The sequence below is a fragment of the Bombina bombina genome, chromosome 9 (genome assembly GCF_027579735.1).
Source record: "Bombina bombina isolate aBomBom1 chromosome 9, aBomBom1.pri, whole genome shotgun sequence".
Lineage (NCBI taxonomy): Eukaryota > Metazoa > Chordata > Amphibia > Anura > Bombinatoridae > Bombina > Bombina bombina.
Window position 1 is genome coordinate 120,487,317 of NC_069507.1, and position 26,003 is coordinate 120,513,319.

Below are 26,003 nucleotides of genomic sequence, written 5' to 3' on the forward strand. Positions count from 1 at the left end.
TCAGAAGCCAGCCCAAGTTTTTATGGCAGGAAACAATGGAACTAAACTTTACCCTCAAATTATATGCAAATAATGTTTGTTTCAGTTCATCAGCAACACATGCAAACACAAGACTAATTTGATGCTTTTGTTTTGTAAATTATTATGATTATTATATGTATGTGTGTGTGTGTAGTCCTTTTAGTACTTCATTGGCAAATGTTGCCAATGCTAATACCTATGTTAGTTGCCAACTATCACAAACCTTTTCCTGAAGATCATTGCTAACTGCTTTCTGCTGCAACAGTTAATTTTTGTATTTTACTCTTGGTTTTGCATGGGTGACACCATAGGAAATGGGAACTTTTTTTAAAAGTTTTTAAATTATGCCCCTTTGCATTTTTTTTTTTTCCAAATTTCATTTTTTGTTTTTTTGAGTGTGAGTTCCCTGGGTTGTTGGGCCTGTCACTTGCTGCTAGCTGTAATTAATTTAATTTGATCTCCCTCTTTCTCCATTCTCTTTCTTTCTCTCTTTCTCTCTCCTAGTTGTGGGTCTCTAATCCCTGTATGGATGAGCCAGAGTCTGACAGTCCGGCCAGTATCTTGGCCTCAGTGAGAGCACAGGAGGCACAGTTTGAATTGTTGTCTCGTGCTCTGGAAGAAGAGAGGAGACACGTCTCTGCTCAGCTGGATCGGGTTTGGGTGACCACACAAGAGGCACCTCCCCCACTCGCCAATGGCACCCTCACCCGTCGCCAGCAGGTAAAATACATGCAAATATGAATTGTGTGTTTTGGAAGGTTATTTAATGTTATCTAGAGTTTGCAGAACAAACTTATGTTAGGATGAGCTAGGCAGAAATTCTATTCTAAAACTATTAAGCGCTCAAAAGTAAATTTACATATATTGATAGCTTATGAGGTTTGGCTTTTCCAATTTAGTAGACCTATTTTATAAAAAGCTCTGTCTATATTGATAGCTATATATAATATATAAATACTATTAATAAGACTTATGCATAAATTCCCTGGTAGCGGCATTTAGCACTTTTTGCTGGCAGATTTATTAATGTGAAAGTGCAAAACGAAGATCGGTGCGAGTACAGATCTTTTTGTGTTGCACCTTCACACAAATCTGTAAATAATAATAATAATAATAAAAATAATAATAATAATAAAAAAAAAAGTTGCAGGCAAAGGCATTCAAGTTTTTTCTTTTACAAAGATATGACGAGTCCACGGATTTCATCCTTGTGGGATTTATCCTCTTGCTAACAGGAAGTGGCAAAGAGCACCACAGCAGAGCTGTATATATAGTTCCTCCCTCCTCTCCACCCCCAGTCATTCTCTTTGCCTGTGTTAGTAATAGGAAGAGGTAAAGTGAGGTGTTAGTTTTAGATTCTTCAATCAAGAAGTTTATGTTAAAATGGTACCGGTGAGTACTATTTTCCTCAGGGAGAAATGAATAAGGAATGAAGAGATTTTTCTGCCCTGAGGTTGATGATCTTAGCAGACGTTACTAAGATCCATTCTGGTTCCCACAGAGTTTCTGAAGGTAGTGCAAGAAAAATCTTCAGTGTGGAGACCGGTGTCGTGTCATGTTTTAAGCAACATTGAGGTATGTTCAGTCTTTTTTATTTCTGAGGAGACTTGTTATATCAGAATTGGCTGACATTTATTTCCCTGCAAGGGAAGGGGTAAGCAGTAGACCTATATGAAACTGAGGGTGTTACTGAAAGGCCTATTTATTTTTATAGCAATAACATATTGATATTATCTTTGGCAATATCTTTATTGGGGCTTGACACTTGGAGAGGCAGCTTGACTTATGTATTTTCTCTTACTTGGTGTATTCAGTCCACGGATTCATCCTTACTTGTGGGATATTCTCAATCCCTACAGGAAGTGGCAAAGAGAGCACACAGCAAAGCTGTCCATATAGCTCCCCTCAGGCTCCGCCCCCCCCAGTAATTCTCTTTGCCGCTCTAACAAGTAGCATCTCCACGGGAGGGTAAAGAGTTTGTGGTGTTAGATTTGTAGTTTTATTTCTTCAATCAAGAGTTTATTTTAAAATAGTGCCGGTTTGTACTATTTACTCTGAGGCAGAAAGTGATGAAGATTTCTGCTGAGAGGAAAAAGATTTTAGCATGTTGTAACTAAAATCCATTGCTGTTCCCACACAGGACTGTTGAGTACCGGAGAACTTCAGTTGGGGGGAACAGTTTGCAGGGTTAACTGCTTAAGGTATGCTCAGTCATTTATTTCTAACAAGACCTGGTAATGCTAGAAGACTGACAGAAATCCCCATGAGGGAAGGTAAGCCATTTTCTGAGATGCAGTATAGAAGGATTGCTTCAGTTAAGGGCTTAAATACTGGTAGATACTGTGATGGGCTAAATCGATTATTTTATTAATGGAATCTTATATTTATTTAAGTGTTTGAAACGTTGTAAACACTTTTTGGGGTTTTTATTTCGCCTGGCATATTATCAGACACCTAGTCTGACTCAGGAAGGCCCCATAACTCTGGACTGAAGAGTGAGGGGGCCTCATTTTCGCGCCTCAGTTGCGCAGTTGAATTTCAAGACAGCTCATGCAGCTTCATATGTAGAGTCCTGAGAGTGCAGGCGGACATCAAGGAGGCTTATATTTCTGCTACAAATAACCCTAAGGGAAGGTAGGGCCGCAGCAAAGACACTGGCACCGTGCTGTAGTGTGTTAAACCGGTTGTTTACTGCAATTTGCTCCGGTTTGGTCAATAAGGGGTTAATTGATTTGAAAATTTGTGTGCAATCATTTCAAAGCATTAGGATCATGTGGTGAAATTTTCATAAAGATCGGATGTTTTTTGGTAATTTGGAAAAAAAGTGTGTGCTTTTTATTATTTAAAGACACAGTAACGTTTTTTCAAAAAGTGATTTTTTTCTGTATTGAAGTGCTGTATAAGTCTGTCAAACATGTCTGAGACTTCAGATAGACCTTGTTCTTTATGTTTAAAAGCCATGGCGTTACCCCCATTGCATTTATGTGTAAAGTGTGCTAAAACATCTAAGCATTTTAAAGACCATCCAGTGACACTTAAAAATGTAGCCCAAGATGATTCTTTAACAGAGGGTAATGAGGATAGTCCTTCTTCCTCTCCCCATGTGTCGACACCAGTTACGCCCGCGCAAGCGATGCCTAGTACCTCTAGCGCATTGGCCCCTATTACTTTACAACAATTAGCAGCAGTAATGGATAATTCCCTTGCAGCATTTTTATCCAAACTGCCAGTTTTTCCAAGAAAGCGCGATAGCTCAGTTTTAAATACAGAGGATGAGCAATCAGACGCTTTTGGATAATTTATTTGTAGTACCCTCACAAAACTCAGAAGTAGCAGTGAGGGAAGGTCTGTCTGAGGGAGAAATTTCTGATACAGGAAAAGTTTCTCAGCGGGCAGATTCAGATTCCTTAGCGTTTAAATTTAAGCTGGAGCACCTCCGCGTACTGCTTAAGGAGGTTTTAGCTACGCTGGATGATTGTGACCCCGTGGTGGTCCCAGAAAAATTGTGTAAGATGGACAGGTTTTTAGAGGTCCCTGTTTACACTGAGGCATTTCCGATCCCAAAGAGGGTGGCGGATATTGTGACTAGGGAGTGGGAGAGACCAGGTGTACCCTTTGTCCCCCCCCCTATCTTTAAGAAAATGTTCCCCATAAACGACCCCAGGCGGGACGAGTGGCAGACGGTCCCTAAGGTAGAGGGGGCTGTTTCAACACTTGCTAAGCGTACAACTATACCAATAGAGGACTGTTGTGCTTTCAAAGATCCTATGGATAAAAAATTGGAAGGATTGCTGAAGAAATTTTTTGTTCAGCAAGGTTTTCTACTTCAACCAATTGCCTGCATTATTCCTGTAACTACTTAAGCGGCTTTTTGGTTCGAGGCCCTGGAGGAGTCGCTCCAGAGGGAGACTTCATACGATGAGGTCATGGATAGAATTCATGCTCTAAAGCTGGCTAATTCTTTTATCACTGATGCTCTTCTCCAGTTAGCTAAACTAGCGGCGAAAAACTCAGATTTTGCCATCATAGCGCGAAGAGCGCTTTGGCTCAAATCATGGTCGGCGGATGTGTCGTCCAAAACAAAACTGTTAAGAGCTGAAAGAAATTATTTCAGATATCACTGGGGGCAAGGGTCATGCCCTTCCACAAGATAGGCCGTTTAAGGCCAAAAACAAGGCAAATTTTCGCTCCTTTCGCAACTTCAGGAGCGGACCTGCTGCAACCTCTGCTGTCGCTAAGCAAGATAACGCTTCCCAGCCCAAAGCAACCTGGAAACCCTTGCAGGGCTGGAATAAGGGTAAACAGGCCAAGAAGCCTGCTACCAAGACAGCATGAAGGGGTAGCCCCCGATCCGGGACCGGATCTAGTAGGGGGCAGACTTTCTCTCTTTGCTCAGTCTTGGGCAAGAGACGTTCCGGATCCCTGGGCGTTAGAAATAGTTGCTCAGGGGTACCTTCTAGAATTCAAGGATTCTCCCCCAAGGGGAAGGTTCCACAGTTCTCGTTTGTCTTCAGACCAAACAAAGAAACAGGCATTCTTACGCTGTGTAGATGATCTCCTGAAAATGGGAGTAATACACCCAGTTCCAATTGCAGAACAAGGACTGGGCTTTTACTTAAACCTGTTCGTAGTTCCCAAAAAGGAGGGAACTTTCAGGCCAATCCTGGATCTAAAGATTCTAAACAAATTCCTCAGAGTTCCGTCTTTCAAGATGGAAACCATTCGGACAATCTTGCCGATGATCCAGGAAGGTCAATATATGACTACCGTGGATCTAAAGGATGCGTACCTACATATTCCTATCCACAAAGATCACCATCAGTTCCTAAGGTTCGCCTTTCTGGACAAACATTACCAGTTTGTGGCCCTTCCTTTCGGGTTGGCCACCGCTCCCAGAATTTTCACAAAGGTGCTAGGGTCCCTTCTGGCGGTGCTAAGATCGCGGGGCATTGCAGTGGCACCTTACCTAGACGACATATTAATACAGGCGTCGTCTTTCCACAGAGCCAAGGCTCATACGGACATTGTTCTGGCTTTTCTAAGGTCTCACGGGTGGAAGGTGAACGTAGAAAAAAGTTCTCTGTCCCCGCTTACAAGGGTTCCCTTCCTGGGAACACTAATAGACTCGGTAGAAATGAAAATCTTTCTGACAGAGGTCAGGAAGTCCAAACTGTTGAACACCTGCCGAGCTCTTCATTCCATTCCTCGGCCTTCTGTGGCTCAGTGCATGGAGGTAATTGGTTTAATGGTGGCGGCAATGGACGTAGTCCCTTTTGCCCGAATTCATCTCAGACCACTGCAACTGTGCATGCTCAAGCAGTGGAATGGGGATAACGCAGATTTATCTCCTCAAATACAAATGGACCAGAAAACCAGAGACTCTCTTCTCTGGTGGTTGTCTCAGGATCACCTGTCTCAGGGAATGTGCTTCCGCAGACCGGAGTGGATCATCGTAACGACCGACGCCAGTCTGTTAGGCTGGGGTGCGGTCTGGAACTCCCTGAAGGCTCAGGGTCTATGGTCTTGGGAAGAATCTCTTCTCCCAATAAACATTTTGGAGCTGAGAGCGATATTCAACACGCTCCAAGCATGGCCTCAACTAGCGGAGGCCAAATTCATCAAATTTCAGTCGGACAACATCACGACTGTAGCGTACATCAATCATCAGGGAGGAACAAAGAGTTCCCTAGCGATCAAGGAAGTATCCAAGATCATCAAATGGGCGGAGGATCACTCCTGCCATCTTTCTGCAATTCACAACTGGGAGGCGGATTTTCTAAGTCGTCATACTTTTCATCCGGGGGAGTGGGAACTCCACCCGGAGGTTTTTGTTGAGCTGACCCAGCTATGGGGCATTCCAGAATTGGATCTGATGGCGTCCTGTCAGAACGCCAAACTTCCCCTTTACGGATCCAGATCCAGGGATCCCAAGGCGGCATTGATAGATGCTTTAATAGCGCCTTGGTCATTCAGTCTAGCTTATGTCTTTCCACCGTTTCCTCTTCTCCCTCGGCTAATAGCCAGAATCAAACAGGAGAAGGCTTCGGTAATTCTGATAGCGCCTGCGTGGCCACACAGGACTTGGTATGCAGACCTAGTGGACATGTCATCGGTCCCACAATGGAAACTGCCATCGAGGCAGGATCTTCTAATTCAAGGTCCTTTCAAGCATCCAAATCTAGTTTCTCTGCAACTGACTGCTTGGAGATTGAACGCTTAATTCTAGCTAAGCGTGGTTTCTCTGAATCAGTTATAGACACTCTGATACAGGCCAGAGAGCCTGTCACCAGGAAAATTTACCATAAGATATGGCGGAAATATCTTGGTTGGTGTGAATCCAAGGGTTACTCGTGGAGTAAGGTTAGGATTCCAAGGATACTAGCTTTTCTCCAAGAAGGATTGGAGAAAGGTCTGTCAGCTAGTTCCTTAAAGGGACAGATATCTGCTCTGTCTATTCTGTTACATAAGCGCCTGGCAGCTATACCAGACGTTCAGGCGTTTGCACAGGCCCTAGTTAGAATCAAGCCTGTTTACAATCCTGTGGCTCTTCCTTGGAGTCTAAATTTAGTTCTTTCAGTTCTTCAAGGGGTTCCGTTTGAACCTTTACATTCCATAGATATTAAGTTATTATCTTGGGAAGTTTTGTTTTTAGTAGCCATTTCTTCGGCTCGAAGAGTTTCTGAATTGTCTGCTTTGCAGTGTGATTCACCCTATCTGGTGTTCCATGCAGATAAGGTTGTTTTGCGTACCAAACCTGGTTTTCTTCCAAAAGTGCTTTCTAATAAGAATATTAACCAGGAAATTATTGTTCCTTCTCTGTGTCCTAATCCAGTTTCTAGGAAGGAACGACTTTTACACAATCTTGACGTGGTTCGTGCTTTAAAATTCTATTTAAAAGCAACTAAAGTTTTCAGACAAACATCATCCTTGTTTGTCGTCTATTCTGGTAAGAGGAGAGGTCAGAAAGCGACTGCTACCTCTCTTTCCTTTTGGCTGAAAAGCATTATCCGATTGGCTTATGAGACTGCTGGACAGCAGCCTCCCGAATGAATTACAGCTCATTCCACCAGAGCTGTGGCTTCCACATGGGCTTTTAAGAATGAGGCTTCTGTTGAACAGATTTGTAAGGCAGCGACTTGGTCTTCACTGCATACATTCGCCAAATTTTACAAATTCGATACTTTTGCTTCTTCGGAGGCTATTTTTGGGGGAGAGGTTTTGCAAGCAGTGGTGCCTTCCGTTTAGGTGACCTGACTTGTTCTTTCCATCCGTGTCCTAAAAGCTTTGGTATTGGTATCCCACAAGTAAGGATGAATCCGTGGACTGAATACACCAAGTAAGAGAAAACAGAATTTATGCTTACCTGATAAATTACTTTCTCTTACGGTGTATTCAGTCGACGGCCCGCCCTGACATTTTAAGTCAGGTTCAAATTTAATTTAAAATAACTACAGTCACCACTGCACCCTATGGTTCTCCTTTTTCTCCTAACCGTCGGTCGAATGACTGGGGGGGCGGAGCCTGAGGGGAGCTATATGGACAGCTTTGCTGTGGGCTCTCTTTGCCACTTCCTGTAGGGATTGAGAATATCCCACAAGTAAGGATGAATCCGTGGACTGAATACACCGTAAGAGAAAGTAATTTATCAAGTAAGCATAAATTCTGTTTTTTATTCAGGGCTGCAGTTTTATGTTATGTTCTGGGGACCACATGACTTTACTCAAACCGCTTCCCATGCGGTTAGTCGGTTTGTAGATGCGACGTCCATGATGGGCGGGGCCTATTTCGCACGCTCAGACGCGCAGTTTCCTCTCACTAGGAAGGCAGCAGGCATCAGCTCCGGTGGGGCCTAAATGTATTTTCCAGTCACCGTATCGTTGTTGAGTCTATTTTTAGTACCCTGAGGGTAGGTAGGCGCCACAGCAGAGCTGTGGCGAGGTGCAGGGGCTGTTTTTATTATTTAAGTATATTTTTTGAATAAAAATGTCTCCTTAAAGGGTGATTTCACTTTGCTTGCAGGGTGCAATAATTTTTGGAAAAATTAAACTTATTTACAATTGTTTAAGCGTTAAGAACGTTTTTAGGGCAGTTTGGAATAATTGTTGCTCTTTTTATTCCTTAAAGGCGCAGTACGTTTTTTTGCAAAAAGGTTTTTTTTAATCAATTAAGGTGATTTTGCGACTATTGTGGCTATGTCTAGTCTGTTTAACATGTCTGAACTTGAGGAAACTCCTTGTTCTATGTGTTCAGAAGCCATTGTGGAAACCCCTCTTACTTTGTGTACCCCTTGTACTGAAAGGGCCTTACAATGTAAAAAGCATATTTTATGTAAAGAAAGTGTGCCTAAGGAGGATTCTCAGTCTGAAGAGAATCAGGATATGCCATCAAATTCTCCCCAAGTGTCACAACCATTAACGCCCACGCAAGCGACGCCCGAGTTCCTCTAATGTGTCTAATTCTTTTACTCTGCAGGATATGGCTGCAGTTATGTCAACTACCCTTACAGAGGTATTATCTAAGTTACCAGTGTTACAGGGTAAACGCAGTAGGACAGGAATTAATGTGAATACTGAGTCCACTGATGCTTTGTTGGCTATTTCCGATGTGCCCTCACAGGGATCTGAGTTGGGGGTCAGGGTAATTTTGTCTGAGGGAGAACTTTCGGACCCTAGAAGACCGATTTGGACGTTATGTCCTTTAAATTTAAGCTAGAACACCTCCGCCTGTTACTTCGGGAGGTATTAGCGACTCTGGATTACTGTGACCCTATTATGGTTCCACCAGAGAAGATTATTAAGGAGGAGTGGGACAGACTGGGTATACCGTTTTCTCCCCCTCCTAATTTCTTCTAATAGATACGACGAGTCCACAAATTCATCCTTACTTGTGGGATATTATCCTCCTGCTAACAGGAAGTGGCAAAGAGCACCACAGCAGAGCTGTATATATAGCTTCTCCCTTCTCTCCACCCCCAGTCATTCTCTTTGCCTATACTAGTAATAGGAAGAGGTAAAGTGAAAGAGGTGTTAAAATGATAGTTTTTATTTTCTTCAATCAAGATTTTTTTTTTTTTTAAATGGTACCGTTGAGTACTATTTTTCCTCAGGCAGCATATGGAAGAAGATTTCTGCCTGGAGGTTGATGATCTTAGCAGTTGTCACTAAGATCCAGATGAGTTCCCACAGAATGGCTGAGGAGTACTAGAGAAGCTTCAGTGTGGGGAATGTTTTCATGCTACAAGCATTGAGGCATGTTCAGTCATTTACTTCTGAAGAGACACTGATATTTCAGAACAGGCTGACATAGTTCCCATGAGGGAAGGGGTAAGCAGTAAACCTATAGATAGAAGGGGTATTACTGGAGACCTGTGTGTGAATCGTTTATGGGCTAAATGCAGTAAGATAATGATGGCTGCATGGTTAGACACTGAGGCAGCAGTTTTTATTGGCACAAACGGTTTTATAATCACTGGTGCTGGGCATTGTGCTGGGGGTTTCACTTGGCTTATTGTACATTTAGGATACTTAGACCCACATGGCTAGTTACTATACCGCTTCATTGCGTTTTTTTGAGGCTGAGAGTACATCGCATATGATGGGCGGGGCCTAATTTTCGCGCCTCAGATGCGCAGTTGATCTTCACAGAAGGCAGCAAACTTAAGCATCGGTTGGGCCCAAACTAGAGAGCTAGGCTACCGGAGTCATAGTGAGACTTGTCAGACCCCTGAGGGCAGGTAGGCAGGTGCAGGGGGTTGTTAAGTTGTTTTTCATAACGTTTTGGGAATAACATTTTTTTCTTAGAGGGTTAATTTGTCCCTTACTTGTGGTGCAATATTAGGCTACAATATAAAAAGGATATATGCTAAAATTGTGAACGTTAGAGCATTTTGAAGCAGATTTGCAAAGATTGTGCGCTTTTTTTACTCTTAAAGGCGCAGTACCGTTTTTCAAACTTGGTGTTTTTTTTCCAATAAATAAAGTGTTTTCAAGACTTTTTGTGGTTATTACTAGCCTGTTCAACATGTCTGACATTGAGGAAAGTCAATGCTCTATGTGTTTAGAAGCCATGGTGGAACCCCCACTTACATTGTGTCCCTCTTGTACTGAAAGGGCCTTACATTGCAAAGAATATATTTTAGGTGATAAAAGTATTTTTCATGTAATTAGCAAGAGTCCATGAGCTAGTGACGTATGGGATATACATTCCTACCAGGAGGGGCAAAGTTTCCCAAACCTTAAAATGCCTATAAATACACCCCTCACCACACCCACAATTCAGTTTTACAAACTTTGCCTCCGATGGAGGTGGTGAAGTAAGTTTGTGCTAGATTCTACGTTGATATGCGCTCCGCAGCAAGTTGGAGCCCGGTTTTCCTCTCAGCGTGCAGTGAATGTCAGAGGGATGTGAGGAGAGTATTGCCTATTTGAATGCAGTGATCTCCTTCTACGGGGTCTATTTCATAGGTTCTCTGTTATCGGTCGTAGAGATTCATCTCTTACCTCCCTTTTCAGATAGACGATATACTCTTATATATACCATTACCTCTGCTGATTCTCGTTTCAGTACTGGTTTGGCTTTCTACAAACATGTAGATGAGTGTCCTGGGGTAAGTAATCTTATTTTCTGTGACACTCTAAGCTATGGTTGGGCACTTTGTTTATAAAGTTCTAAATATATGTATTCAAACATTTATTTGCCTTGACTCAGAATGTTCAACTTTCCTTATTTTTCAGACAGTCAGTTTCATATTTGGGATAATGCATTTGAATTAATCATTTTTTCTTACCTTCAAAAATTTGACTCTTTTTTCCCTGTGGGCTGTTAGGCTCGCGGGGGCTGAAAATGCTTCATTTTATTGCGTCATTCTTGGCGCTGACTTTTTTGGCGCAAAAATTCTTTTCCGTTTCCGGCGTCATACGTGTCGCCGGAAGTTGCGTCATTTTTTTGACGTTATTTTGCGCCAAAAATGTCGGCGTTCCGGATGTGGCGTCATTTTTGGCGCCAAAAGCATTTCGGCGCCAAATGATGTGGGCGTCTTGTTTGGCGCTAAAAAAATATGGGCGTCGCTTTTGTCTCCTCATTATTTAAGTCTCATTATTTATTGCTTCTGGTTGCTAGAAGCTTGTTCACTGGCATTTTTTTCCCATTCCTGAAACTGTCATTTAAGGATTTTGATCAATTTGCTTTATATGTTGTTTTTTCTATTACATATTGCAAGATGTTCCACGTTGCAACTGAGTCAGAAGTTACTTCAGGAAAATCACTGCCCGGGGCTGGAGCTACCAAGCTAAGTGTATCTGCTATAAATTTTTGGTATCTGTTTCTCCAGCTGTTGTTTGTATTGCATGTCATGACAAACTTATTAATGCAGATAAAATTTCCTTTAGTACTGTTATATTACCTGTTGCTGTTCCATCAACATTTAATTTTCAGAGTGTTCCTGATAAACATAAGAGATTTTATTTTTTAAATCCATTTAGAAGGCTATGTCTGTTATTTCTCCTTCTAGTTTACATAAAAGTCTTTTAAAACTTCTCTTTTTTCAGATGAATTTTTAAATGAACATCATCGTTCTGATACTGATAATGGTTCTTCTGGTTCAGAAGTTTCTGTCTCAGAGGTTGATGCTGTTAAATCTTTGTATTTGTTCAAGATGGAATTTATTCGTTCTTTATTTAAAGAAGTATTAATTGCTTTAGATATAGAGGATTCTGGTCCTCTTGATACTCCTAAACGTTTAAGCAATTATATCCTGTGCCATCTGACAGATTAGAGTTTTTTGGGACAAAATCCCTAAGGTTTGGGGCTGTCTCTATTCCTGCTAAAATGTACTACTATTCTTACGGCAGATAGTACTAAATTTAAGGATCCTTTAGATAAGAAATTGAATCCTTTCTAAGAAAAGTTTACTTATGTTCAGGTAATCTTCTTAGACCTGCTATATTTTTACCGGATGTTGCTGCAGCTTCATCTTTTTGGTTAGAAGTTTTAGCGCAACAAGTAACAGATCATAATTTTATAGCATTATTTTTATTCTATAACATACTAATAATTTTATTGGTGATACCATCTTTTGATATCATTTGAGTTGATGTCAGGTATATGTCTCTAGCTATTTTAGCTAGAAAAGCTTTATGGATTTAACTTGGAATGCTGATATGTCTTCTAAGTTAACTTTGTTTTTCCCTTTCTTTCCAGGGTAATAATCATTTTTTCGTTCTTTTTCTCATAATAAGGAACAAAAGCCTGATCCTTCATCCTCAGGAGCGGTATCAGTTTGGAAACTATTTCCAGTTTGGAATATATCCAAGCCTTATAGAAACCTATAGTCAGCTCCTAAGTACCCATGAAGGTGCGGCCCTTTTTCCAGTTCAGCTGGTATGGGGCAGATTACGTTTTCTTCAAAGGAGTTTGGATCAATTCCGTTCTCAATCTCTGGTTTCGGAACATTGTTTCAGAAAGGTACAGAATTGGCTTCAGTTAAGGCCTCCTGCTAAGAGATTTTTTTTCTTTCCCGTGTCCCAGTTAACACAGCAAGGCTCAGCATTTCTGAAATGTGTTTCAGATCTAGAGTTGGCTGGAGTAATTATGCCAGTTCCAGTTCTGGAACAGGGGCTAGGGTTTTATTTTATCTCTTCATTGTACCAAAGAAGGTCAATTCCTTCAGACCAGTTCCGGATCTATCAATATTGAATCGTTATGTATACCAACATTCAAGATGGTTACTGTAGGACTATTCTGCCTTTTGTTTAGCAAGGGCATTTTATGTCTACAATAGATTTACAGGATGTGTATCTGCATATTCCGATTCATTCAGATCACTTTTAGTGTCTGAGATTCTCTTTTTAGACAAGCATTACCAGTTTTGTGGCTCTACCGTTTGGCCCAGCCTCAGTTCCAAGAATTTTTTTCAAAGATTCTCGGTGCCCTTCTTTCTGTATTCAGAGAACAGGGTTTTGGTATTTCCTTATTTGGACGATTATCTTGGTATTTGCTCAGTCTTCTCATTCGAAGAATCTCATGCGATTCGACTTGTGTTGTTTCTTCAAGATCATGGTTGGAGGATCAATTTACCAAAAAGTTCATTGATTCCTCAGTCAAGGGTAACCTTTCTGGGTTTCCAGATAGACTCAGTGTCCATGACTCTGTCTTTAACAGACAAGAGACGTCTAAAATTGTTTTCAGCTTGTCGAAACCTTCAGTCACAATCATTCCCTTCGGTAACCTTATGCATGGAAATTCTAGGTCTTATGACTGCTGCATCGGACGCAATCCCCTTTGCTCGTTTTTCACATGCGACCTCTTCAGCTCTGTATGCTGAATCAATGGTGCAAGGATTACACAAAGATATCTCAATTTATATCTTTAAAACCGATTGTTCGACACTCTCTAACGTGGTGGACAGATCACCATCGTTTAATTCAGGGGGCTTCTTTTGTGCTTCCGACCTGGACTGTAATTTCAACAGATACAAGTCTCACAGGTTGGGGAGCTGTGTGGGGATCTCTGTCGGCACAAGGAGTTTGGGAATCTCAGGAGGTGAGATTACCGATCAATATTTTGGAACTCCGTGCAATTTTCAGAGCTCTTCAGTTTTGGCCTCTTCTGTAGAGAGAATCGTTCATTTGTTTTCCGACAGACAATGTCACAACTGTGGCATACATCAATCATCAAGGAGCGACTCACAGTCCTCTGGCTATGAAAGAAGTATCTCAAATTTTTTTGGTTTGGGCGGAATCCAGCTCCTGTCTAATCTCTGCGGTTCATATCCCAGGTGTAGACAATTGGGAAGCGGATTATCTCAGTCGCCAAACGTTGCATCCGGGCGAATGGTCTTTTCACCCAGAGGTATTTCTTCAGGTTGTTCAAATGTGGGAACTTCCAGAAATAGATCTGATGGCGTCTCATCTAAACAAGAAACTTCCCAGATATCTGTCCAGATCCCGGGATCCTTAGGCGGAGGCAGTGGATGCATTATCACTTCCTTGGAAGTATCATCCTGCCTATATCTTTCCGCCTCTAGTTCTTCTTCCAAGAGTAATCTCCAAGATTCTGAAGGAATGCTCGTTTGTTCTGCTGGTAGCTCCGGCATGGCCTCACAGGTTTTGGTATGCGGATCTTGTCCGGATGGCCTCTTGCCAACCGTGGACTCTTCCGTTAAGACCAGACCTTCTGTCTCAAGGTCCTTTTTTCCATCAGGATCTGAAATCCTTAAATTTACAGGTATGGAGATTGAACGCTTGATTCTTGGTCAAAGAGGTTTCTCTGACTCTGTGATTAATACTATGTTACAGGCTTGTAAATCTGTATCCAGAGAGATATATTATAGAGTCTGGAAGACTTATATTTCTTGGTGTCTTTCTCATCATTTTTCTTGGCATTCTTTTAGAATACCGAGAATATTACAGTTTCTTCAGGATGGTTTAGATAAGGGTTTGTCCGCAAGTTCCTTGAAAGGTCAAATCTCTGCACTTTCTGTTATTTTTCACAGAAAGATTGCTATTCTTCCTGATATTCATTGTTTTATACAAGCTTTGGTTCGTATAAAGCCTGTCATTAAGTCAATTTCTCCTCCTTGGAGTTTGAATTTGGTTCTGGGGGCTCTTCAAGCTCCTCCATTTGAACCTATGCATTCATTGGATATTAAATTACTTTCTTGGAAAGTTTTTTGTTCCTTTTGGCCATCTCTTCTGCCAGAAGAGTTTCTGAATTATCTGCTCTTTCTTGTGAGTCTCCTTTTCTGATTTTTCATCAGGATAAGGCGGTGTTGCGAACTTCTTTTGAATTTTTACCTAAGTTGTGAATTCCAACAACATTAGTAGAGACATTGTGGTTCCTTCATTATGTCCTAATCCTAAGAATTCTAAGGAGAAATCGTTGCATTCTTTGGATGTTATTAGAGCTTTGAAATATTATGTTGAAGCTACTAAGTCTTTCCGAAAGACTTCTAGTTTATTTGTTATCTTTTCCGGTTTTAGAAAGGCCAGAAAACTTCTGCCATTTCTTTGGCATCTTGGTTGAAATCTTTAATTCATCTTGCCTATGTTGAGTCGGGTAAAACTCCGCCTCATAGGATTACAGCTCATTCTACTAGGTCAGTTTCTACTTCCTGGGCGTTTAGGAATGAAGCTTCGGTTGATCAGATTGCAAAGCGGCAACTTGGTCCTCTTTGCATACTTTTACCAAATTCTACCATTTTTATGTATTTTCTTCTTCTGAAGCAGTTTTTGGTAGAAAAGTACTTCAGGCAGCGGTTTCAGTTTGAATCTTCTGCTTATGTTTTTCATTAAACTTTATTTTGGGTGTGGATTATTTTCAGCAGGAATTGGCTGTCTTTATTTTATCCCTCCCTCTCTAGTGACTCTTGTGTGGAAAGATCCACATCTTGGGTAGTCTTTATCCCATACGTCACTAGCTCATGGACATGAAAGAAAACATAATTTATGTAAGAACTTACCTGATAAATTCATTTCTTTCATATTAGCAAGAGTCCATGAGGCCCACCCTTTTTGTGGTGGTTATGATTTTTTTGTATAAAGCACAATTATTCCAATTCCTTATTTTATATGCTTTCGCACTTTTTTATCACCCACTTCTTGGCTATTCGTTAAACTGAATTGTGGGTGTGGTGAGGGGTGTATTTATAGGCATTTTAAGGTTTGGGAAACTTTGCCCCTCCTGGTAGGAATGTATATCCCATACGTCACTAGCTCATGGACTCTTGCTAATATGAAAGAAATGAATTTATCAGGTAAGTTCTTACATAAATTATGTTTTCTAAGGATGATTCTCAGTCTAAAGAAAATCAGGTTATGCCATCCAATTCTCCTCAAGTGTCACAACCTTTAACGCCCACTCATGCGACGCCAAGTACTTCTAGTGTGTCTAATTCTTTTACTCTGCAAGATATGGCTGCAGTTATGTCTACTACCCTTACAGAGGTATTATCTAAACTGCCAGGTTTACAGGGTAAGCGCAGTAGGTCCGGTATTAAGGTAAATGTTGAGCTCTCTCACAGTGTTCTGATTTGGGGGTCGGGTAATTGCTGTCTGAGGGAGAGCTTTCTGATTCAGGAAATGTGTTAACTCTGACAGATTCGGACGTGATGTCCTTTAAATTTAAGCTTGAACACCTCCGCCTGTTACTCCGGGAGGTTTTAGCGACTCTGGATGATTGTGACCCTATTGTAATACCACCAGAGAAATTGTGTAAGATGGATAAATATCTAGAGGTACCTACTTACACTTATGTTTTTCCAGTCCCTAAAAGAATTTCGGACATTGTTACAAATGAATGGGATAGACCAGGCATTCCGTTCTCTTCCCCCTCCTAATTTTGAGAAAATGTTTCCCATATCTGACACCAATCGGGATTCTTGGCAAACGGTCCCTAAGGTGGAGGGAGCTATTTCTACCGTAGCTAAGCGTACAACTATACCTATTGAGGACAGTTGTGCTTTCAAAGATCCTATGGATAAAAAATTAGAGGGTCTTCTAAAGAAATTGTTTATTCATCAGGGTTTTCTTCTACAACCTATAGCGTGCATTGTTCCAGTTACTACTGCAGCAGCTTTTTGGTTCAAGGCTCTAGAGGAGTCTCTTAAGGTTGAGACCCCATTAAATGATATTTTGGATAGAATTAAGGCTCTCAAGCTGGCTAATTCTTTTATTACCGATGCCGCTTTTCAAATGGCTAAATTAGCGGCGAAAAATGCAGGTTTTGCCATTTTAGCGCGTAGAGCGTTATGGCTTAAATCTTGGTCTGCTGATGTCATCAAAATCGAAGCTTTTAGCTATTCCGTTTAAAGGTAAGACCCTATTCGGGCCTGCATTGAAGGAAATCATTGCTGACATTATTGGAGGTAAAGGTCATGCCCTGCCTCAGGATAAGACTGTTAAGATGAGGGCTAAACAAAATAATTTTTGTTTTTTCGAAACTTTAAAGGAGGACCCTCTACTTCCTCTTCTGCCACAAAGCAGGACGGGAATTTTGCTCAATCCAAGTCAGTCTGGAGACCTAACTAGGCCTGGAATAAAGGCAAACAAGCCAAGAAGCCCGCTGCTGCTACCAAGACAGCATGAAGGGGCAGCCCCCGTTCCGGAACCGGATTTAGTAGGGGACAGACTTTCTCTCTTTGCTCAGGCAAGGGATGCTCACGATCCCTGGGCATTAGAAATTGTGACCCAGGGGTATCAGCTGGTATTCAAGGATTTTCTCCCAAGAGGGAGATTTCATCTTTCACGTTTGTCTGTAGACCAGACAAAAAGAGAGGCGTTCTTACGCTGTGTAAAAGACCTCTATACCATGGGGGTAATTTGTCCAGTTCCAAAACTAGAACAGGGACAGGGGTTTTACTCAAATCTGTTCGTGGTTCCCAAAAAAGAGGGAACTTTCAGACCGATTTTAGATCTAAAGTGCCTAAACAAATTTCTGAGTCCCATCGTTCAAGATGGAGACTATACGAACAATTTTACCAATGATCCAGGAGGGTCAATATATGACCACCATGGATCTGAAGGATGCGTATCTTCACATTCCTATCCACAAGGATCATCATCAGTTTCTAAGGTTCGCCTTTCTGGACCAACACTATCAGTTTGTGGCCCGCCCCTTCGGGTTGGCCACAGCTCCCAGAATCTTCGCAAAGGTGCTAGGGTCCCTTCTGGCGGTTCTCAGGCCACGGGGCATAGCAGTGGCGCCCTATCTAGACGATATTTTGATTCAGGCATCAACTTATCTGACCAAATCTCACACGGACATCGTGTTGGCATTTCTAAGAACTCACGGTTGGAAGTGAATATAGAAGAGTTCACTAGTTCCACTAACAAGATTTCCATTCTTGGGAACTCTGATAGATTCGGTAGACATGAAAATATTTCTGACGGAGGTCAGAAAGTCAAAGATTCTAAATACTTGCCGAGCGCTTCAGTCCATCCCTCGGCCATCAGTGGCTCAGTGTATGGAAGTCATTGGATTAATGGTAGCGGCAATGGACATCGTTCCATTTGCACGCTTTCATCTCAGACCACTGCAGCTGTGCATGCTCAGACTGTGGAATGGGGATTATGCGAATTTATCTCCTCAGATAGATCTAAATCAAGAGACCATAGAGACTCTTCTTTGGTGGTTGTCACAGGATCATCTGTCCCAGGGCATGTGCTTCCGCAGGCCAGCATGGGTAATAGTGACGACGGACGCCAGCCTCTTGGACTGGGGTGCAGTCTGGAATTCCCTGAAGGCTCAGGGCGTTTGGACTCGGCAGGAGTCTCTCCTATTAATCAATATTCTGGAACTGAGAGCAATATTAAACGCGCTTCAGGCATGGCCTCAGTTGGCTTTGGCCAAATTCATAAGATTCCAGTCGGACAATATCACGACAGTAGCATATATCAATCATCAAGGGGGAACAAGGAGTTCTCTAGCAATGATAGAGGTTTCAAAGATAATCCAATGGGCAAAGGCTCACTATTGCCATCTATCAGCAATCTATATCCCAGGAGTAGAGAACTGGGAAGCGGATTTTCTAAGTCGTCAGACTTTTCATCCGGGGGAGTGGGAACTCCATCCGGAGGTGTTTGCATCATTGATTCGTCAATGGGGCACACCGCAATTGGATCTAATGGCATCTCGTCAGAATGCCAAACTTCCTTGTTACGGGTCCATGTCAAGGGATCCCCAAGCTGTACTGATAGATGCTCTAGCAGTACTTTGGTCGTTCAACCTGGCTTATGTGTTTCCACCATTTCCTCTCCTGCCTCGTGTGATTGCGAGAATCAAACAGGAGAGAGCTTCGGTAATCCTAATAGCGCCTGCATGGCCACGCAGGAGGATCTAGTGGACATGTCATCTCTGCCACAGTGGAAACTTCCGTTGAGACAGGACCTTTTCATTCAAGGTCCGTTCCAACATCCAAATCTAAATTCTCTGCAGCTGACTGCCTGGAGATTGAACGCTTGATTTTATCTAAGCGGGGATTCTCTGAGTCGCTCATTGATACTTTGATTCAGGCTCGCAAGCCTGTCACTAGAAAGATTTACCATAAGATATGGCGTAAATATCTTTATTTGTGCGAATCCAAGGGCTACTCATGGAGTAGGGTTAGGATTTGTAGGATTTTGTCCTTTCTCCAAGAAGGATTGGAGAAGGGGTTATTAGCTAGTTCCTTAAAGGGACACATTTCTGCTTTGTCAATTCTACTACATAAGTGTCTGGCGGATGTCCCAAACTTTCAGTCTTTTTGTCAGGCTTTAATCAGAATCAAGCCTGTATTTAAACCTATTGCTCCGCCATGGAGTTTGAATTTAGTTCTTAATGTTCTTCAAGGGGTTCCGTTTGAACCCATGCGTTCCATAGATATTAAGCTTTTATCTTGGAAATTTTTGTTTTTAGTTGCTATCTCTTCTGCTCAAAGAGTTTGAGCTTTCTGTGTTACAATGTGATTCGACTTAACTTATATTCCATTCTGATAAGGTGGTTTTATGTACTAAACCTGGATTCCTTCCTAAGGTTGTTTCAAATAAGAATATTAATCAGAAAATTGTTGTTCCTTCTTTGTGTCCTAATCCTTCTTCTAAGAAGGAGCGTCTGTTTCTTAACTTGGATGTGGTTCGTTCCCTGAAGTTTTACTTACAAGCGACCAAGGATTTCCGTCAAACATCTTCTCTATTCGTTTATTCTGGAAAGCGTAGCCTCTCTACTATGGGAGTAATTTGTCCCGTTCCAAGACTGGAACAGGGGCAGGGGTTTTACTCAAATCTCTTTGTGGTTCCCAAAAAACCTATTGCTCCGCCATGGAGTTTGAATTTAGTTCTTAATGTTCTTCAAGGGGTTCCGTTTGCTACGGCTACCTCTTTCTTTTTGGCTGAAAAGCATCATCCGCCTGGCATATGAGACTGCTGGACAGCAGCCTCCTGAAAGGATTACGGCTCATTCTACTAGAGCTGTGGCTTCCACATGGGCTTTTAAAAGCGATGCTTCTGTTGAACAGATTTGTAAGGCTGCGATTTGGTCCTCCCTTCATACTTTTTCCAAATTTTACAAATTTTATACTTTTTGCTTCTTCTGAGGCTGTTTTTGGGAGAAAAGTTCTTCAAGCAGTGTCTCTGTCTTGTCCCTCCCTTTCATCCGTGTCCTGTAGCTTTGGTATTGTATCCCACAAGTAAGGATGAATCCGTTGACTCGTCGTATCTAGTAGAAGAAAAGGAAATTTATGCTTACCTGATAAATTGATTTCTTCTACGATACGACGAGTCCTCGGCCCTCCCTGTTTTTTTAGACAGATTATATTTTTTCAAAACTTCAGTCACCTCTGCACCTTTTAGCTTTTCTTTTCTCTTATACCTTTGGTCGAATGACTGGGGGTGGAGAGAAGGGAGGAGCTATATATACAGCTCTGCTGTGGTGCTCTTTGCCACTTCCTGTTAGCAGGAGGATAATATCCCACAAGAAATCCGTGGACTCGTCGTATCGTAGAAGAAATTAATTTATCAGGTAAGCATAAATTTCCTTTTTAAGAAAATGTATCCTATTTCAGACACCATTCGAGACTCTTGGCTGACTGTCCCTAAGGTGGAGGGAGCTATATCTACCCTGGCTAAACGTACAACTATTCCAATTGAGGACAGTTGTGCCTTCAAAGATCCTATGGATAAAAAATTAGAAGTTATTTATTCATCAGGGTTTCCTTTTACAACCAATAGCCTGCATTGTTCCAGTGACTACTGCAGCGGCTTTCTGGTTTGATGCCTTGGAAGAGTTTCTTAAAGCTGAGACTCCCTTAGAGGATATTTTAGATAGAATTAAGGCTCTCAAGCTTGCTAATTCTTTTGTCACAAATGCCACCTTTCAAATTGTTTAATTGGCGGCCAAAAATGCAGGATTTGCCATTTTAGCGCGAAGAGCGTTATGGATAAAATCGTAGATTGTGACCCACAGGTATCAACTGGAATTAAAGGGATTTCTCCCAAGGGGGAGATTTCTTCTTTCAAGATTGTCTGTAGACCAGATAAAAAGAGAGGCGTTCTTACATTGTATAAAAGACCTCTCTACTATGGGAGTAATTTGTCCCGTTCCAAGACTGGAACAGGGGCAGGGGTTTTACTCAAATCTCTTTGTGGTTCCCAAAAAAAGAGGGAACTTTGAGAAACTTGTTTAGACTCTTGAGATCTAAAATGGGTCTCAGAGTTCCATCGTTCAAGATGGAAACTATCCGAACAATTTTACCAATGATCCAGGAGGGTCAATATATGACTACCGTGGACTTGAAGGATGCATACCTTCATATACCTATTCACAAGGATCATCATCAATACCTAAGGTTTGCCTTTCTGGACAAACATTTTCAGTTTATGGCTCTTCCCTTCGGGTTGGCCACAGCACCCAGGATCTTCACAAAGGTTCTAGGGTCCCTTCTGGCGGTTCTCAGGCCATGGGGTATAGCAGTGGCGCCTTATCTGGACAATATCTTGATTCAGGCGTCGACTTATCTAACAAAGTCTCATACAGACATAGTGTTATCCTCACGGTTGGAAAGTGAATCTAGAAAAGTTTGCTAATCCCTCAGACAAGGGTTCCCTTCCTGGGAACACTGATGGATTCTGTAGCAATGAAGATTTTTCTGACGGAGGTCAGAAAGTCAAAAATTCTAAATACTTGTCGAACCCTTCAGTCCAATCCTCGGCCATCAGTGGCCCAGTGTATGAAAGTAATTGTATTGATAGTGGCAGCAATGGACATCATTCCATTTGCTCGGTTTCATCTCAGACCACTGCAACTGTGCATGCTCGGTTAGTGGAATGGGAGTATACAAATTTGTCTCCTCTGATAAATCTGGATGAAGAGACCAGAAACTCTCTTCTTTGTTGGTTGTCGCTGGATCATCTGTCCCAGGGGACGTGTTTCCGCAGACCCTCATGGGTGATAGTGATAACGGACGCCAGTCTTCTAGGCTGGGGTGCAGTCTGGAATTCCCTGAGAACTCGGGGTGTATGGACTCAGTTGGAGGCTCTACTTCCAATCAACATTCTGGAATTGAGAGCAATATTAAATGCGCTTCAGGCGTGGCCTCAGTTAGCTTCGGCCAAATTCATCAGGTTCCAGTCGGACAACATCACGACTGTGGCTTACGTCAATCATCAGGGAGGAACGAGGTGTTCCTTAGCAATGTCAGAAGTATCCAAGATAATTCAATGGGCGGAGACCCACTCTTGTTATCTGTCAGCAATCTATATCCCAGGAGTGGACAACTGGGAAGCGGATTATTTAAGCCGTCAGGCTTTTCATCTGGGGGAGTGGGAACTCCATCCGTAGGTATTTGCCTCTCTGATTCTTCGATGGGGCAAGCCGGAGTTAGATCTGATGACATCTCGACAGAATGCCAAGCTCTCAAGATACGGCTCTAGGTCGAGAGATCCTCAGGCCGAACTAATAGATGCCTTGGCAGTGCCTTGGACGTTCAACCTGACTTATGTGTTTCCACCGTTTCCTCTCCTTCCCCGGGTTATAGCTCGGATCAAACAGGAGAGAGCTTCAGTAATTCTAATCGCGCCTGCGTGGCCACGCAGGACTTGGTATGCAGATCTAGTGGACATGTCCTCTCTGCCTCCGTGGAAACTCTCAGTGAGACAGGACCTTCTCATTCAAGGTCCTTTCCATCATCCAAATCTAGTTTCTCTGCAGCTGACTGCTTGGAGATTGAACGCTTGATTTTATCTAAGCGGGGTTTCTCTGATGCGGTCATTGATGCGTTGATTAAGGCACGTAAGTCTGTCACTAGAAAGATTTATCATAAGATATGGCGTAAATATCTTTTTTGGTGTGAATCCAAAGGTTACTCATGGAGTAAGGTTAGGATTCCTAGGATTCTGTCTTTTCTCCAAGAAGGATTGGAGAAAGGGTTATCAGCAAGTTTCTTAAAGGGACAGATTTCTGCCTTGTCAATTTTGCTTCACAAGCGTTTGGCTGATGTTCCAGACGTTCAGTCTTTTTTTTTTCAGGCTCTAACCAGAATTAAAGGGACAGTACACTGTAAAATTGTTTTTCCATTAATGTATTTTAAATGACTTGTTATACCAACTGCAGAGTATAAAATATTTGAGAAATTCCATTTTCATGCTTATTTGTGTATATGAAGTAGCTGATTTTGTGCTTTGAAACCACAGCCTATTACAATGGGTTGAACTTAAAGGACCAGTCAACACATTAGATTTGCATAATCAATAAATGCAAGATAACAAGACAATGCAATAGCACTTAGTCTGAACTTCAAATGAGTAGTAGATTTTTTTTATAACAAATTTCAAAGTTATGTATATTTCCACTCCCCTTGTACCATGTGATAGCAATCGGCCTATCACAAATGCATATACGTATAGTCTGTGAATTCTTGCACATGCTCAGTAGGATCTGGTGACTCAAAAATTGTAAATATAAAAGACTGCACTTTTTTTTTAATGGAAGTAAATTGGAAAGTTGTTTAAAATTACATGCTGTATCTGAATCATGAAAATTTAATTTAACCGGAGTGTCCCTTTAAAGGTGATATCAGATCTCATTATGTTCTAAGTTTGTGTAAACAGACTTGCTTCCTTATCTTTTATTTGGCTGGAACACCAAAGCTCAATACATAGAGAGAACAATGGAAAATGATCATTTTATTACTTAACTATCCTGCATCCCACTGAAAGTGTAATCTCTTCTGCTGGCTGTGTATACTTAGGCTATTCAATAGCCTATACTCCAGTATTAATTTGTTCAGTGTAGGTGGCGATACCACAGGCTCAATCAGCTATTTCAAATGCTGAAATAGGAGTAAAGGAGCTACTTGTAACCAATTTAATACACTCTAGCAGGTTAAAAGTATCATTGGGAATAATTTAAAGGGGAGAAATTGTTTGGGTGAACTGTCCCTTTAAGCCTGTATTTAGACCAATTGCTCCACCTTGGAGTTTGATTTTAGTTCTTTGTTCTTTCATTATGTCCTAATCCTTCTTCTAAGAAGGAGCGTAAGTGGAGCGTAAGTTGCATAACCTGGACGTGGTCCGTGCCTTGAAGTTTTACTTGCAGGCGACTAAGGATTTCCGTCAATCATCTTCATTATTCATTGTTTATTCTGGAAAGCGTAGGGGTCAGAAAGCTACGGCTGCCTCTCTCTTTCTTTTTGGCTGAAGAGTATCATCCGTCTGGCGTATGAGACTGCTGGACAGCAGCCTCCTGAAAGAATTACAGCTCATTCTACTAGGGCTGTGGCTTCCTCAACAATGCTTCTGTTGAACAGATTTGCAAGGCTGCAACTTGGTCGTCTCTCCACACTTTTTTACAAATTTTACAAATTTTGATACTTTTGCTTCTTCTGAGGCTGGTTTTGAGAGAGAGGTTCTTCAAGCAGTGGTGCCTTCCGTTTAGGTCTCTGTCTTGTCCCTCCCTTTCATTCGTGTCCTGTAGCTTTGGTATTGTATCCCACAAGTAAGGATGAAATCCGTGGACTCGTCATATCTTGTAGAAGAAAAGTAAATTTATGCTTACCTGATAAATTAATTTCTTTTACGATAGGACGAGTCTACGGCCCACCCTGTCATTTTTTAAGACAGATTTAGATTATTTTATATTTTTATCAACTTCAGTCACCTCTGCACCTTTTGGCTTTTGCTTTCTCTTTCTAACTTCGGTCGAATGACTGGAGGTGGAGGGAAGGGAGGAGCTATATATACAGCTCTGCTTTGGTGCTCTTTGCCACTTTCTGTTAGCAGGAGGATAAATTCCACAAGTAAGGATTAAATTCGTGGACTCGTCATATCGTAGAAGAAATTAATTTATCAGGTAAGCATAAATTTACTTTTTTCCTTTTGTGGTCTTCACAGCTGGGGTATTAGTTCCCACAAGTAAGGATTTTCATGGACTATCACCACCAAGACAGAAAGGAATTTATCTAGTAAGAAGAAATTGTTTTTATACGTTGAGCTTATTATTATCAATAGATATTTTCAGCTCGTTTTGAGCGAGTTCCCCTTCCCTTCGTATTTTTTATTTCCCACACTTATCGAATCCTGCTCACTAATTTTTAGCTGCACTACAGCACAGCAGGCAGTTTAATTTGGCTGTGCTGCAGGTTTATCTTTTCTTGCCGCACTTTTGACCATTTTGTCTAATTTTCCTTAGGTAATGGTCCTCTGTACTCTTGGTGACCATCTCTGCCCTGAATTGCTGTGTGGAGGGGTACGATTTCCATTCTCCATAGAGTCAGTTTTATTTATGGGATTATAATTTGCTGAATTTTTTATTTTCATCTCACTAAGAGGGTTCTATTTTGTTCATACTTTATGCTAAAGTTTCTGGTTCCTTGTTTATTTTTTATTTATTTAATACACTAAATAAAGTGTTATTTGTTTTCTGTTTTTTGTCTCAAAGTAAGCAGCTCATATGCATCAACATGTCACATAGTAACATAGTGACATAGTAGATGAAGTTGAAAAAAGACTGAAGTCCATTGAGTTCAACCTATACAAATGTAAAATTCTTACAAAAAGCTCCAGTTAAACTTAAATAATCTCACTAAAAGGTGACCCATTTAGTTACTACCAATTATATCTATGAATTTTGTTTATAGTTAGAAATGTATCCAAACAATTTTTAAATGTTTCTATGGTATTGGCATTCACTACCTTCCACAATTTTATTACTCTTACAATTAAATAAACGTTTCCGTTGCAGGAGATTAAATCTCTTTTCCTCCAACTTTAAATTGTGAGCTCTTGTCACAAACAATTTTCTTGGAATAAACAGAGCTTCTGCCATCTCTGTATATGGGCCTTGAATATATTTATATAAAGTAATCATGTCACCTCTCAAGCGCCTTTTTTCTAAAGAAAATAGACCCAGTTTGGCTAGCCTCCCCTCATAGCTTAAATTCTCTAATGCTCTTATTAGCTTTGTGGCCCTTTTCTGAATTTTTTCTTTCATGTAATTGGCAAGAGTCCATGAGCTAG

At 41.4% G+C, this 26,003-nt stretch overlaps 1 protein-coding gene across 2 annotated transcripts in view; it reads left to right on the forward strand.

The window, feature by feature from the left end:
• Nucleotides 1-525: 525 nt before the first annotated feature.
• CTNND1 (catenin delta 1) overlaps nt 526-26,003 on the forward strand; it is a 444,281-nt gene continuing 418,803 nt past the window's right edge. For both annotated transcript variants that reach the window (XM_053692333.1, XM_053692334.1), the window contains exon 1: nt 526-741. In XM_053692333.1, the coding sequence (XP_053548308.1) occupies nt 547-741 (195 nt within the window). In that variant the 5' untranslated portion in view covers nt 526-546. The remainder of the gene's footprint in view (nt 742-26,003) is intronic.